Below are 16917 nucleotides of genomic sequence, written 5' to 3'. Positions count from 1 at the left end.
ACACACACACACACACACACACACACACACACACACACTCTGTTGGTGCTGTACTGGGAACTTCTTCCTTTCAGCGAGCCCCAGAAGGCTGCTCAGTGCTTCACCCAGGCCGGCAGCGGTGTCGGCAACGAGACGTTCCTTAGTCACAAACTACTGCAGACAGATGAGGAGGAATTTCACAAGATGGAGGTCCTGTACTATCTCAAGGTCAGTGAGGAGTGGACAGGAGTGGTTCATAATGCCTGGGTTTGTTCCAGGGAAAAAGGAACTGATGTGAAACTTTGAACCATAGCAACAATCCTAAAAATAGAAGCAATGAATGTAACTATTTGGCAGAATTTGAAATGGAATGTGTTAATTTTCTTAATTCTAATTCATGAAATAATGAAAAACAGTGTGTAATCCTGTGCGGTGCATCTTAAGTTAAATGCCTTGAAATCAAATCAGTTTGAAGATGTGTTTAATGTGAAGAATATGTACAAGTGCAGCTCTATGTTGCGTGCAGGTGATACGTCAGTTTGAGGAGTTCAACCTGCCCGACATGGTCATCCATCTGGCCAAGACAGCCATCGGAGCTGCCAGTGAGGATGACGACAATCTGGTAAGTAGTGGACCAGAGTTACACAGAAATCTGGAACCTGAACACGTCAGTGAATTTACCACTAAATACGAATCATGCAACATTTTAATTTCAACATCCATCTTATCACTCCCTAGCCCACTCCCTAGCCCCATCCCTTTCAAAATTCCTTCATCAGTCCTTGAGGAATATGTTCCACCATTGTATTCCCAGGCTGCATTATAACTGTTTGATCATTTACACTGACAAGAGCAGAATTTACATTTGTTATTATGTTATGCAGAAGCTCCATGTCAGTTGAGACTAGTTATGCATAGAGCTACTGCAGACATGATATAATCGAGCCATATTCATATGCAATGTCTACCAATGGATCGAGGTTCTCAATTAGAGTGAGGCACCCGACTTTCAATTTGAATTAACATACAAGGTTAAGTGTGGTGAAATGAAGTCAGTTTAAACTATCTGAATAGATAACAAGACTTTCGTTTGATGCTCCGGTTGTGCCATCAGTGTCGCCATTCGAAGCCTATTTTGTGACGTTGCCTCCAAAGGTGTTGGTTCATGAATGAACATACACGACTGCACGACCAGATCCCAAAAAGTGAACATTTCCTATACAAATCATTTGAAAACTCCGTACAAGTGTGCCTTACTTCTGATTATGTGGCCTAAAACATCCCAAATGTGAACAATAACAGTCCCTATCTCTAGCGTAAAACACTGTGAGTAGATCACGGTTGTCTTATCTTATTCCGGTGGTGACCTTGCCCTTAGTTCGAAGCTGTCACTGACATGCAAGCAGGCTTGAGTTGATTTTCCCTTCTTCAGTATAGTTAACATGAATATTTTTGGCGAACACTCTGATTTCCCTCTTCCAAATGGTACGGACAGGATTTAAATTCAGCTGATAGATCAAGAAAACCGAACCATTTTGATTGCCAGCCAGGACCCCATCATTGCAGGTGACCGACCGTTTGTCGCAGCGCTAATTTGACTTTTAAAATTTTCTTAAAGGTGTCCTGCGTACTAACAACAATGCGCTTGAATTACCATAAGATCAAAAGGATCTTGAGCATCGGTGCTGTTATGTTTGCAAACACAGCAGCAAGAGCATGTTGTTAATGTATATGCATAGAAATGTCAACAATGCCCATATTTGGGCATATATCAATATTCATGCACAACCAGACTTTGCAATTGGTTTCAGTGTGGTCTGTCAACGAACAAAAGTTATGTATTTTCACTTAAATATATATTTAAGGTGGGTAAGAAATAAAACACCACACTTTCGGTCAGTCAGATACCATAGAAAGTCCACTCGTTGTAAAAATGGTATCTAACGAGAATGAGTGTAGTATTCTCTATTTATCCTGCCTTGAAGCAGAAAGCCACACGCTTTTTCCGATTCAATGAAAGTCATGTGACATAGCACAAGTTAACCTCAGCTCAGTCGAACAGCTGTTTTCTATCAATTATGAATTTGTATTAATTCTTTCACAATAGCAAAGGAAAACATGTCGGTAAGATAAATTTGTTGCAACAGTATCGGGGCAGATGCTAGTACTTCATGAAGCATGTTACCCAACTTCTATGCCAATCAATCACAAACACTGGTCCGATATTAGGTAGGTATTATAGGTTTAAGTGCATGTAACCATGGTGACTGAACATTTTTCTCTCTCCAGGCAACATTATGGTCCAAAGTGTTCAAGTATCATCTGGAGCTGGGTCACAACGAGGATGCTTACGAAGCCATGATCGCCAACCCAGAGCCATCCAGGTGAGAGATGAACTGTTAGCTTAATGACGGTCATGTCATACTTTCTACATGCTGGTGACTCTGTGGTAAGTTACAGATCCCTATACAAATCATGCGCTTACCATGATACATGTACTTGAAGTATGAAGTTCTGTAGCTTGCTTCCACATCAAAGTTATCCTTTGGCTCCTGCAATGTGAAGGTATTGGGACGTGTTCCTATTACTTCATGTGGTGCAAGATAATGTTTTTTCCCAATTTGTCTGTCACTTTTTTGGAAATATTGTAAATATTTTTATGTTTGTTTTGTTGTTTAACGCCACACTCAGCAATATTCAAGCCTATATGTAGGTGATCTGTATCAATCCACACGATAACATGCATCAACCAAGTCAGCAAGCCTGACCACTCTATGCTGTTAGTTGCCTTTTATGACATGCATGGGTTTTTTTTAAGATTCTAACCCGGATCTTACATGGCCAGTTTCAAATAACATGACAATATTCGTTAACTTCAACAGACGGAAGGACTGCTTGCGGCAGTTGCTGGTCGTCCTGTGTGAGAGGGGAGATCTGCAGGCCCTTGTTGAGTTCCCCTACATCGACCTGCAGGACGAGGTAAGTCTGGGAGGGCCACAATGTAGCACTTGGTTCATTGTTAGGCCATAGTAAATTATAATTGCTGTATTATCATCCACCTCTTTTTCAAAAGTTGGGAGCAGACTTGTTGAAGATTTCCATATGAAGAGTCATAGACTCTGGTAAAGAACAGGCATACCAGTCTTACTGGTTTGCACACCCTCTCGTATTTTCAAAATAGCGAGCACCATCTTGACAGCTGACAGCATGCAGACGATAGGCAGCACACACCTAGGTTGTAGACCAATTTATGGCATGCTGTAAACATGAAATGGCCGTTTGACAACTGATGTCGTTATAAACAATTTGTCTTTGGGTAATTCGTGAGTCGGGTGGGGATGATAATCTAGCAATTAATTTATTATTGCCTGAAGCAGCTTCATATGCCCACAAAGGCAACAATGCCACAACTGCCGTTACACAAAAACATGAACATTTTCTTATGAGACCATACTGCTGAGATCATGGTCATTCTCGACTGCCTCCGTGGTCTAGTGGTAGAGTGTCCGCTCGGAAAGCGTAAGGTGCGGAGTTCGATCCCCGGCTGCATCATACCAAAAGACGTGAAAAGATGGTACTTGTTGCTACCCTGTCTGGCGTTCGGCATTAAGGGGCTAAAACAAGGACTGGTCGTCTCGGAGTCAGTGTACTGTGTCTGAGTGGGGTATTCATGTTTAACTGCGGCATGGTATCTCAGTGAGCTAGCACTGCAAATCACCCTCAGACTGGACTAGTACAAGCAGCCACACACACACACACACACACACACACACACACACACACACACACACACACACACACACACACACACACACACACACACACACACGCATGCACGTCGCTATATAAGTGCAATAATCTTTGACGCGATGTTAAACCCCATTTCACCTCACCTTATTGTCATTATCAACCCTGATAAGTGGGTCAAAGGCACGATGGTCCCTTGTACTGAGTTGTGTCCCTTACCCATCCCAGGATCTGATCGTAATAAGAATAATAGATTGTCTATGATTATGGTCCTTGGTTGTCGTGTCCACCTAGTTGTGGTTCCCTATGATAGCTCCCACTTCAAGATGACGTGCTGTGATACTGAGATACAATGTGACTCCTAGGTGCATACAGGCTTGAAAAGGCTGCTGCAGGCTATTCAGTCTTAGGACAGATTACACTTCAAATGAACACAAGCGAACATTTACTAAAGGTACTAAAGACGGGACATGTTCATTCTTGCTGTTTCATTTATGAAGATTCTAAACAAGATGCTAGATTTCCAGAGAAGTCCCCTGATTTATGTGTGTTCTCAGGTTGTGAATATCCTGGAGAGCCGGGCACGGTCAGTTGACCTCGCCACCCACAACTACTACAACCTCCTCTACTCCTTCCACATCTACAGGAACAACTTCAGGAAAGGTAATCCTGCAGTCACAGGCTGTTCCTAGCTCTGTCCATCTTCATGGGGCAAGGAGTTACCGTATTCAACGTAATAAGAGCCCCGCTCTAATAAGCTCCCACTGCGATATTTGCTAATATATTGGCTAGTGAACAATCCCAATTGGCACCCCTTCCGATTGATCAATGTACATGAGACTTATTTTTGTCGCGAATAATACGCACTCGTGTGTTATATGCACCCTTAATTATGGGCAATTAAATTCAGGAAAAATATATCTGTCGTACATAAACATTTCAGGCTGTCAGCATAGACCACGAAATTTATCTTTCAACTCTAATATCTTTCTAATAAGAGCCCCCTATTTTTAATTTTGAGACTGCCCTGGGCGCTTATAACGTTGAATACGGTAACTGACCATAAAAGTCCAGTTTCCACCCTTGCCAAACTAGGCTGGTATTTTGGAGTTACATTTTGGCTGGACTAACGAGTCTATGCATAAACCAATCAAAATCTCGTAACGAAATAGACATATATTATTACGTTATTGACTTGTTAATTTCCTGCAAGTAAGAGAAATTGTAGCCTTTGACTGACATAAAGAAGACTCTGTGGAGATAGTTATTGGATGGACATGAGACCTCAAGTGGTCCTGGATAGTGTTTGTATGGAGACTGTTTCAGGGTAGATGTGACTCCATAGTGTTTGTATGGAGAGAGTTATTAGGTGGACATGACACCATAGTGTTTGTGTGGCATGTGTTTTAGGGTAGACGTGACACCATAGTGTTTGTATGGAGAGTGTTTCAGGGTGGACATGACACCATAGTGTTTGTATGGAGAGTGTTTCAGGGTGGACATGACACCATAGTGTTTGTATGGAGTGTGTTTTAGGGTAGACATGACACCAGAGCCTTGTTGAATGACGAACCTCCTCCTGTCTCCCTGATAACCTACTCGTCCTGTGTTACAGCTGGGCATGTGATGTACGAGCACGGGATGCGACTGGGCCGGGAGCTGCCGGGCCTCAAGGGGCTCCAGAGACAGGCTCAGTGCTACCTTGCTGCTCTCAACGCCCTCCGGCTGGTCCGAGCAGAGTATGCCTGGATTGTCAAGCCCGTGTCTATGTCCAAGTACAGCGAGGTGAGCTGTGACTTCTCGCCCTCCTTTGATACCAAACCTTTTACAGGCTGTGAGATGGTTAGTTGTGTGTTTGTGTTTTTGCTCCATGCTTACTACACTTCCTTACATACATGTCTATGTGAAGATTATTTGAAAAATGCAAGTAATCTGCTGGTGGTGTGACGATTAGGGCTGGGACGGGTACTCGGGTCGGATCGGAACTGAGTAGGACCCAGGTACCCACAAGACTACCCAGACCCGAGGTTAGTCACGTGAGATATTGTTTAATGAGAGAAAATCCATACTATAACTCCATGATTACCTAGAAGTCGCTAATTCCTTCTGAATATGTGGTTTTGAGCTTCAGTCAACTTCAGTGTATGCATGACCAGATCGTTTTATAGGTGTATGTAAATACTTTTTGCCAGGGTTACAGTAAAACAATACCCAATCAGAAATTTTGTACCCAACTCTCGAGACCTACAGCAGGTATCCAGGTAGGATTGGGTAATATGGGGTTGGGTACCTGGGTAGTTAATTTGGACTCGTCCTAGCCCTAGGGATGATACATCAGTGCATCAGTGGATAACAAATTGTTTACATCCTTATCCAAGTATCGATCATGTCACACACTTAGTGAAAAAAATACACAAGTCACAGAGATGACAGAAACATCAAGTTTGAAGCTTACATTCAACATACATATCAAATAGCTAGGGCTCGATGTAGCTATATAAGTCAAGACATGCGCCAGTGCCACCTAGTATTGAAAAATGCAACCTAATATTTATGTCTAGTAGAGCATGTTAACAAAATTAGTTTAAGCAGGGCATCATTAATTTACGTATTACTGGTAGCAAACGGACCTATGTTTTATTATCAGTTTATGGGACCAGAGCCCCTTTCCACAAAGCGATCATAGCGCTAAGACTGCCATAGGTCTGTTTTAAGGTATGGGAGTTACGATCATCTTAGCGCTAAGATCGATTTGTGGAACGGGGCCCAGGGTGCATCCTGGTTTTGTTTGGTGCAACTTAGTTTTCATGTCAACATGCACCTGGTGCAAGTTTGATCAAGTTCTGAGCCCTGGTATCAGATCGCACAGTTGGAATATCAACTGCTAATGTTTTGGCTGGTCGTTACACTTAAGTGTGTGTTTTTGCAAAACATGGATCACTCTTCTCATAGTGTTGTGCAGGTGATCAGTGTTTGTGACCAGGAGCATCTTCTGTCTGCAGGTGTCTGATGAGGAGGATGAGCCAGGTATCTCCCCAAAACATGGCCTGGACGGGGCAGAGAAGGAGGCACACAGTTGTGAGTATTTACCAGCCCACAGTTCGATTTCCAAGGTGGCCACTTGGTACTTCGTTATATTCTTTGTCAACATAAATAACATCACACGCTGACAACAAATGGTGCCAAACAGATGACTACTTACACAAATCCTATGTCATTTCAATGTACTCAATACCGATAGACCCATGAAGATCCGGGTTAGAATAGGTCTTCAGCAACACTTACTTGCCGTAAGAGGCCACTATGCTTGTCATAAGAGGCGACAAACAGGATCGGGTGGACAGGCTCGCTGACTCGGTTGATGCATGTCATCAATCCCAATTGCGTGAATCGAAGCTCATAATGTCAATCACTGGATTGTCTGGTCCAGACATATCGCTGGAATATTGCTGAGTGAGGATCTAAACAACAAACAACTGAAGAAGATATTTAATTTCAAAATAAAGTAAGTCTTGTTTTGTTTTTTTCTTTTTAAACCTAGTCCTGCAACTGTTGGAGAAGTATTATGAAGTACAGAGTAGGTATTTTTATGTGTGTTTCATGTTGTGACAGTGACGCGGAAGATGGAGATTCTGGAGCTGGTGGACATTGAGAAGGAATACATCTTAGTGGATGCCCGCCTCCGCCTCATCCGCAGAAACCCAGATCCCTCTCTTGCATCAGGTGGGTACAATCAGCTGGATTTAAATTCACTTATCATTATTTACCTGGGGCCCGTTCCACAAAGGGATCTTAGTGCTATGATTGTCTTAAGCCTATGTTAAAGTATGGTAGTTACGATCATCTTAGCGCTAAGATCGCTCTGTGGAACGGGGCCCTGAGCCCCATTTCACGGGACATTTTTTCTGTTCTGACTGAAGGAGTTGCAATAATTAAGTTTTCAGTGTAACCAGAGCACCGTTTCATGGAACTATTGTTCTGCTCTGATGTAAGGAGTTTCAATAATTAAGTTGCCCTGACAAGGGTCCAGTTGCGGCCCATCATTTGCGACCCATGACTATGATAGTTCTACTCTGTTGGGAATCCCATCCTGACAGAAGAGGATTGGTTGGTCAGGCACTGTGACTTGACTGATTGCATGTCTGTGTATATCAGTTGAGCCTTGCACATGATTTCAGTCACTGGTTTGTCTGGTCCAGACTTGACTTTATTCAGGCTGCTGACATTCACTCACTCACTCACTGCTGGCACTGCTGTAGCAATGTGAAGCTGCGTAAAAACTGACCAACTTCCTCTCTGGCACAGGTCCGACGCCAGGCCCCGACGAGATGGTGGGGCTCCTAGTGAACACCGGGCTGTTTGACCGAGCCATTATTGTTGCCAAGTACTTCAACCTCACACTCAACACTGTCTTCGAGAATCTGGCACTCAGGTGGGACTTTAAGACTACACTATTAGAGATCCGGCTCTTATATCTAGTGTTATAGACACAGACTACGAATAACTGTAACAGAACCTAATCATTTGCATATGATGTTGGGAAGAGGTCTGCATCCCCATGGGGGGGATACACAACATTTAGAAGTTTTAGACAAAACATACAAGGGTAACTTCTGCAACATTACTACTTGCATGTGTCTAGCATATTTATGTTAACTTGTGAAAAAATACATCCCTACTTTTACCTGCACCTGTGGTGGCACTTGTGTCATAATTGTTTTTTTTAGGGTAAATCTGAATTGAACTGTGGCTTAAAAAAGCCTTCAAATGACAATATGGGGAACAATAATGAAAATACTAACTGATTCAGCTATCTTAAGCTGAAAACAAATAATGATTTGGATGAAAGTTTGTGTGTGCTTGTTTGCCTAATGTATTGTGTTTCATCCTGGAAGATGTGTGCATCTGGCCAAGGGAAGCAACTACTTCATGATCGGAGACAACGACCAGACGTCGGAGGCGTGGGACTGGTTGCAGGAGAACCATTTCAATGCTGGGTCCGTGCAGAGAGACAAAAGGTGGGTCTGCTCATACACAGATCAATGTGGTCGAGCTATGTACTAATATACTCCAAAATAGGAATTCATTTTGAGGCAATAACCTATATAAGGAGTTTTCCACAGTGTACCAGGTAAATAAAAGTTGTTCATCATCTGGTTTGAATTTTGGACACAACAGGTAATTTATGTCGGATTGTTTTGAGCTGAATTAGTTTTAACAATGGTGGCAAGTGCTATTCTTCATCACGTTAAGAAAGCCAACGGGAGTTAAGGCTGTATGTTAGATGGCATCTATGATATCTTCTCACCAAGCGTGTCTGTTACAGCTTCATAGAACCCTCTACTCTCCTCTATAGGCCCACTTCATTCGACTCCATACCCCTGCATTGTAATCCACTTCACTCTATTTGGTGTAAAACAGTTATTACTTGCTCACTGTATTCAATCTCAACACTCCTCATGATCTGCTCCATCTCCTCAGCCCCATTGATCTCTTACCTTGATCTCCTCACTCACTTCAATCCCGCCGTTCCACTCGATCTTCTTACTCACCTCAATCTCCTCTCTCACTTCAGTCATACCCGACATGGGTACAATGTGTGAAGTCCATTTCTGGTGTCCCCCACCGTGATATTGCTGGAGTATTGCTAAAAGCGGCGTAAAACCATACTCACTCACTCACTCACTCTCAATTCAATCTCCTCACTCTGTTCCATCTCCTCACACCTTGATCTCCTCTCCACTCAGCCTCCTCACTATCTCGACCTCCTCACACCTCGACCTCCTCAATACCTCGACCTCCTCACTACCTTGACCTCCTCAATACCTCGACCTCCTCACTACCTCGACCTCCTCACACCTCAATGTCCTCACTACCTTGACCTCACACCTTGACCTTCTTACTACCTTGACCTCCTCACACCTCGACCTCCTCACTACCTGGACCTCCTCACTACCTCGACCTCCTCACACCTCAATGTCCTCACTACGTCGACCTCACACCTCGACCTTCTTACTACCTTGACCTCCTCACACCTCGACCTCCACACTACCTCGACCTCACTACTTCGACCTCCTCACACCTCGACTCCTCACTATCCTGACCTCCTCAATACTTCAACCTCCTCACTACCTTGACCTCCTCAATACCTCGACCTCCTCACTACCTCGACCTCCTCACACCTCAATGTCCTCACTACCTTGACCTCACACCTCGACCTTCTTACTACCTTGACCTCCTCACACCTCGACCTCCACACTACCTCGACCTCACTACTTCGACCTCCTCACACCTCGACTCCTCACTATCCTGACCTCCTCAATACTTCAACCTCCTCACTACCTCAACCTCACACCTCGACCTCCTCACACCTCGACCTCCTCACTACCTCGACCTCCTCACACCTCAATGTCCTCACTACGTCGACCTCACACCTCGACCTTCTTACTACCTTGACCTCCTCACATCTCGACCTCCACACTACCTCGACCTCACTACTTCGACCTCCTCACACCTCGACTCCTCACTATCCTGACCTCCTCAATACTTCAACCTCCTCACTACCTCAACCTCACACCTCGACCTCCTCACTACCTCACCCACTACCTCGACCTTCTCACTTGGGGCGGTCGGGTAGCCTAGTGGTTAAAGCGTTCGCTCGTCACGCCGAAGACCCGGGTTCGATTCCCGACATGGGTACAATGTGTGAAGCCCATTCTGGTGTCCCCCGCCGTGATATTGCTGGAATATTGCTAAAAGCGGCGTAAAACATACTCACTCACTCACTCACCTTCTCACTTCTTCGACTTCCTCACACCTCAACCTCCTCACTAATACGACCTCCTCACACCTCGACCTCCTCACTACCTCAACCTTCTCACTACCTCAACCTCCTCACTAATTCGACCTCCTCACACCTCGACCTCCTCACTACCTCAACCTTCTCACTACCTCGACCTCCTCAAACCTCGACCTCCTCACTACCTCAACCTCCTCACTCCTGTATGTTACAGTGCAGCAGACCAGGCCTGGACCCTGCTCCAGTGTTACCTGAACAGCTACGAGGACAGCACCGCCCGCTACCACAGATGTGTGTCTGAGAAGCTACTGTCTCATGGCTTCTCCCTGCCCACCTGGTTTATTAACTCATACAAGGTAGGAAGCAAAGTCAGCCGCATGCTGACACTAAATAATCTGGATACTTCTGACACCTGGGTGGCATCTTTCCTTCATTCATTTACTCACTCATCAACAACTCGTTGTCTCAGAAGGGACAGATTATCAGATTAAAATCAATCATTTACTCCGATACGGTGTATCTCTCTGTGTGAAAATCTTATCACTTTCTAATCAGCCTATCAGTGTCTAGGCTTCTAAAATCTTGTCAAAAAAAGAGCCAAGCATTCAGACCAACATATCCCATTTCTGTATGTCAAAAACGAACTTACTAGCCTTTTCTGAATGTAAATAATTATTAAAAGGGCAGTCTTTATAATTGTTGTGGATCTTTTATACACCATATTCCTGAGCGTGATGGCATCTACACCCAAAAAGGACTACCATCAAAGGAATTTTTGTATTTTGTGTATGGATTCTTTCGTTGAAATTGAAAAACAGTTGGCATCAACCATAGACGGTGACAGGGGGAGAGCGTTGACTACCACTCTGTAACTACGGTCTTTTGGCCTATCAAAGTCACCTAACTGTCTTTACAACACCATCGTCCATAAGTCTTACTGAAGATAGAGCCTTTATATAGTGGACACTGGTGGGCATTGACCATGAAGTGTGACTTTAGTTGACTGCCACCCTTTAACTCTGGCCGTGTCTCTCTTACTTTTATTACGAGCATACAGTTGTATGCAATTGTTCCAGTGGTTCAATAAAAAGGTGGTATAACCACTGGGTTACCATTAAATATCATGTGCTTAAAGTTGGGTCTATCTATTGATATGTTAGTGTTACCCTACCTTATTTTACGCCCTGACCTTTTTGTTTTGCGCCCTGATCTTTTTTCAGCCTGCCTTGCCTTTTCTGACATTTGCTTTTTTGTCCGGATTTTGAGAAAAAATTACAGTTGCCTCCCTTTGCAAATGCAATCCTGTTTTGATAAACAGTTATGAAATCAGTATTCAAATTAAACTGATTGCTTCGTCACCATTGATTTACCTGATGGACCATTTTAGTTATTTAGCCAATATACATGCTCAGACTGGACATGCCTAGTTGGTGAATTTATTTTTCTTTATGTATATATCTTACATTTATCTTTATGCATATTTTGTAAACATATGTACGTAAAAGAAGCTGTATGACAATATTTAGTACAAACCTATCAGTTCTGGTAAAATTGTGAATATTTGCTGCGTGTAGGAGTTGAACTGTGCGGAGCTGCTGCGAGTCTACATCAACTACGACCTCCTGGAGGAGGCTGCAGCCCTGGCCACCGAGTACATCCACGCAGTGACCGACACACTGTCAGGAGTCGACCGGATCATGTTCAGTCTCAAGGTGAGCCACGCGTGTTATTACTCAGCTTCCAGAAAAAAGACATGGATTAATTTGTTTGTTCTTAAAAATTATCTGATATGTTACTTTGTGTTAAGCTTGTCTCGTTTACTTATTACAACTTACGGACCTGCAGTTTGACATATCTTATGCACATTAAATTTTGTGGTGAACACAATTGTTTTTATTTTGGAAATGGTAATGTAGGCTTGTCAGTGAGACAAGTAGATAGTATAATACCACTTAGTTCCCTATTTATAGCATGTTCTTTCTGCACACACAAGTAATAAGCACCTACTTAGTGTCTACAGAATGTAGAATATGGGTTAACACTGCTCATATAGGGAGAGGGGGCACGGGTGGCCAAGTCGTCCAAGGCACTGCCATTGGCTGTGCAGAGTTGTCCCTTGGGCATGCCAGAAACCTATGATTGTGGGTTCGAATCTATACAATCTATATATGGTAAACATCCAAGACCTACATCACTTAGTCCTTCCTCCCAAGTGAAGCTGATACACTGTGATGTAACTTAAACACCATTCAAAGGCGTCAAACCAAACTCACTCACGTCATCCTATCATTATTCAGGTTTTGTTCTTAGCTGTGGGATGTCTGTACATTTTGGCACTTAGCTGACCACGAAACTAGTTTCTTCTGGAAACAAGGGTCAATTGATCTTAAGTGAGAAATAAACTTGAATGAAGCTAATCGATTTTGTTTGACTTCAGGGTTGTCGACTGAATGCCCAGTGTGTGTGGTTGCCGTACGTCAGTATCGACCAACTCCTGGCTGCACTGCATGATCACAAGGAGCAAATAACATACAAGAAGGTCAGTATGTCTACACTCACATCTGCGTCTCTATGTGTGGCTGAGATAGGGTTTTCTTACACACAGTTGGGTGAGAAAGTCATTTAAGATAACTGGTGTCAAAGATATGTCAATCTCATTAAAATCAGATCTTAGTACTCCCTATCGCTAAACAAAGATCTGAGGACATCCCATTACGGGTCACGTCAGAACAACCTTCCATCCAACCAATCAGGCCATCTATAAGCCATTCCAGAATGTTCTTATCAGTTTTAACATTTTCAATCGAGAATACGTCAAAATATGTCTTGAAAGTAGTCGACAGTTTGAAACCAGTGTCGTAAAGCTCAAGAAAGCTGCCTTCTGATTGGCTAATGTTGATTTCTTGTCAGTCATGTCATTGGTCGGTCAAAATTAACAAAAGTTCGTTCTGACGTGACCTGTAATGGGATGTCCTCAGATCTTTGTTTAGCGGTCGAGAAAACTAAGATCTGATTTTAATGAGATTGAACATATGTGGGAGATTGAATTCCGTGATTGGCTACTCCATGGTGATGTTCTGTGGTCAAATTAAGACCACCTACTTTTGGGTAGTTTACTCATTACTCGTAGAATTCAATTATGTCTGTGTCAAAACTTTATGATTTTAGAGTGTTGATAAATGTTATTTGGTCATGTCTAGTTGGCATTATCATCATTATTGCTTGATTATCCAGAGATGTGGTGGAAACTATTATTGTTTAGGATCAAACTAGGTATGGGTAGTAGGTAAGCAGTAGGCTGAATGACATCACAAATGTCTGTTATGATACGTATCATTGTGCCACTGTGATCATGTGAATAGACAAAATAGTCCTAAAATGGTGCGATTTAGGGTAAGAAGCAGATTACTGCACTTGTGTCCGTCAGATACCATTTATCTTATAACTCGTTTCGAAACGTATCTAACTTTACTTGTTAAATACTGTTTGAAACTACTCGTAAGATATCTGACAGACACCCATGTAGTAATCTTCTATGTACGTAAAATTTCTATAACACATCAGATTAATCTTCACCTGTAACATCAAATCCTGTCAAAATGTGTCCCTGACAAAAATCTTAAGTAGATGACACGTCCCTGGCTCCTATTGTTTCCTAGGGCAATACTACATGAAGTTCATGACACCAAGACTGAAAGGCAGAACTATTTCGAAGGACCGTATTTGTTTCCCTAAAAATAACATATGAAATCAGAAGTCATTAGACATAATTTGTGGGATATTATGTATGCTCAGAGTCCAGATCTTGCGTAACAGGTATGGAAGTGTAAATAATATGCACAAATAATTATAATCATTTGCATGCATATGACAGTCAATGTTTTCATTTTGTTCAGTCTTATTTCCAATTTTGTTTTCATGCAACAAAACGAAATGTTTAGAAAAATGTTTCAACATCTCAATCAGCAGGAATTTAGTTTGGGGATCAGTTGACTTCAAAATTTCACAAAGGACTAAGGGGTAAAAATGACATTCTATTTCTTCAAATACAATAATCATAAATTCAAAAATGTTTTTGCCACATGCAATAGGTGTGTGTTGGCAAAATATAGGAGTTCTTAAGACCACACTCCCTAATAAATGTCCAGTCCCCCCTGTTTTTTGTTCAAAGAAATAAATGAAAAGTACCTATAAAACTGGGCAAGTAAACTATAAAGATCTGCTTGTCAGATGATGGGTACTTGTTTGAGAATTTATATGCACAATATATTCCAGCTTGTGGTACATTTTGTGGCCAATAAACTTAAATCTGGGTCAAAATGAAAACCGGATCCTCTTCGCGGCAGAAAAAGGCCTTAAACTCCCAGCATTGGCTTCTTTTTTCACTGTGTTCACATTCTTCATTTACAGATTTATGATGACTTGAAGCTAACTGTCACAATGTATCAAGATCGTGTGGAAAGAGACAGCCGAAGTCTTTCCAGAACGTGATAAATGTCTCCCCAAAGTGTAATCTGTGACTGTGTACCTGTGTCAAGTGACTGCCTGTGTTAAGTGACTGCCTGTGTCAAGTGACTTCCTGCTCATCCAACATGGGTAGAGCAGTTTTCATGTTATCATGTGACGAGAAACAATGCCAAGACTTCATACAAAGAATCAAGAAGACCATGATGTCAACATTTTTACATTATTGCTGAATCAAAATATCATGAAACACGCAATCGTACTACAATGTATAATTATCATCTGTAAAATAAATTTCATATTTGCAAATATACACTGTCTTCGTATGTGATTTTTGTTGCCAGCAGTTTGGGATAGACCGAGGCATAAACATTTGTTTGTTTGTTGTTGTCACCAGCCGTATGACAGTGAGCTGTAAATAATATTCTGGACCAGATAATCCAGTGATTGAAATTATTACCAACGGGTACAATCAACCAAGTTACCTAGCCTGGTCACCTGCTCCAGTACGTCGTTTATGATGACAAGCAGAGGTTGCTGGAGACAATTCTAATCCAGAATCCCCACGGTTTTTTTTTTTATGTTCCGAAAGCTAAACCTGAAATTAGGTTATAGATGTGTTGGTCGTGGGTTCAGATCCAGACATGCCTTGATCACCGAGTGTCTGCCAGCTTCAATTCAGTGCATGAACCTGTACTACTGGGCTATCCCCTCACACAGGACAATTGTAAGACACGATTTCATCACAATGATTTTCAACCTGGAATCCCTAACACTTGTAAAACAACTTCGATTATCCTGTAGATCATATTTCCATTTTATTATGACCTTTCGCCTCAATAGCTTTGTTTGGAGTCCAGCTCAAATGACACAACTCCAAATAGAGACATGGGTCAAATTACACCGTCATGCTTGAAACAGGCTTCGATGTCACCAGTAATTGACTTTGACTTTTCAAATACAACCTGAACGTCTTAAGTGGATTTCCCTCCCCATCTTAGTACTCTGGAAACAGTGTTCCAACTACAAAAACGATGTAGAAGTCTTGTGATTTATCAAGGTCTTACTTGTATGAGTCTGCGAGTTTGAATGTAGATCTTGTGAGGAAGAGAAATTCTATGCGAAGCTAGCAACGAGAGAGATGGAGCCTGTAACATCTGTTTCAAAACAAAGCTATGGTGGCAAATGGGTCCAGGACGCACATCATTTTAGAGTGGCTTGCCCTTTTCAGTCTTCTCCTCTGTAGTATTATGGACTGACACTATTTACTGATTTCAACTTTTTCACCAGTGAATCACAATACCAAGTGCTCCCATATTAGTTGATGCCATGAAGTTATATCATTTAAAACACTTTTTTTGTCTAATAAAGATCAATGTTAAACGGGCAACCACAGGGTTTGAACCAAACTCAAACTTTACTAGCCCCGGTAAAGATAAAATGCCCTTGTAATGTTAAACAATGGGTAATTTGAGTATTTGTACTTGCCCTGGGCTAGAGAGCTTGTGAATTGTTTAATAGGCATTACTTAGAAGTTGACTGATGACAAAGGAAGGGAAAGAGCAAACTTGTCAAAACATTGATGAAATTCAAACATTTGTGAATAATAATCACCGGAAAATTCCTGTATATTCCATAAAAATAAGTTTGAAATACATGCAAAAAATGGACAGCTGTGTACATCTTTTAGTTCAATAAGAATCTTTCAGATTGTTGTAGAAGTTGTTCAGGGGACATTTACTGGAGTAGTGCGCTTAATATGGTAAATATGGTAATAGTATTTTGTTTTGGTTTTTTTAATGCCCTCAGCACTATTCCTGCAATATCACAGCATCCGGCAAATAATAATCTGGCTAGACAAACTAGGGGGTAATATCATGAGCAACATTCCACGTACCTTGGTATGATGATACACAACAAGTATTTGT

General features: G+C 42.1%; 1 protein-coding gene across 2 annotated transcripts in view; it reads left to right on the top strand.

The window, feature by feature from the left end:
* LOC139467048 (nuclear pore complex protein Nup160-like) overlaps positions 1 to 15256 on the top strand; it is a 38798-nt gene extending 23542 nt beyond the window's left edge. For both annotated transcript variants that reach the window (XM_071248760.1, XM_071248759.1), the window contains exons 23-36: positions 75 to 207; positions 506 to 601; positions 2269 to 2363; positions 2862 to 2958; positions 4284 to 4389; positions 5342 to 5511; positions 6729 to 6804; positions 7339 to 7449; positions 8032 to 8158; positions 8622 to 8744; positions 10740 to 10881; positions 12100 to 12237; positions 12963 to 13064; positions 14936 to 15256. In XM_071248760.1, the coding sequence (XP_071104861.1) occupies positions 75 to 207; positions 506 to 601; positions 2269 to 2363; positions 2862 to 2958; positions 4284 to 4389; positions 5342 to 5511; positions 6729 to 6804; positions 7339 to 7449; positions 8032 to 8158; positions 8622 to 8744; positions 10740 to 10881; positions 12100 to 12237; positions 12963 to 13064; positions 14936 to 15016 (1597 nt within the window). In that variant the 3' untranslated portion in view covers positions 15017 to 15256. The remainder of the gene's footprint in view (positions 1 to 74; positions 208 to 505; positions 602 to 2268; positions 2364 to 2861; positions 2959 to 4283; positions 4390 to 5341; positions 5512 to 6728; positions 6805 to 7338; positions 7450 to 8031; positions 8159 to 8621; positions 8745 to 10739; positions 10882 to 12099; positions 12238 to 12962; positions 13065 to 14935) is intronic.
* Positions 15257 to 16917: the final 1661 nt, after the last annotated feature.

Source organism: Haliotis cracherodii, unplaced genomic scaffold (assembly GCF_022045235.1).
Source record: "Haliotis cracherodii isolate W230 unplaced genomic scaffold, xgHalCrac1.p SCAF_19, whole genome shotgun sequence".
NCBI lineage: Eukaryota > Metazoa > Mollusca > Gastropoda > Lepetellida > Haliotidae > Haliotis > Haliotis cracherodii.
This window is presented reverse-complemented; position numbering and strand designations above follow the sequence as displayed.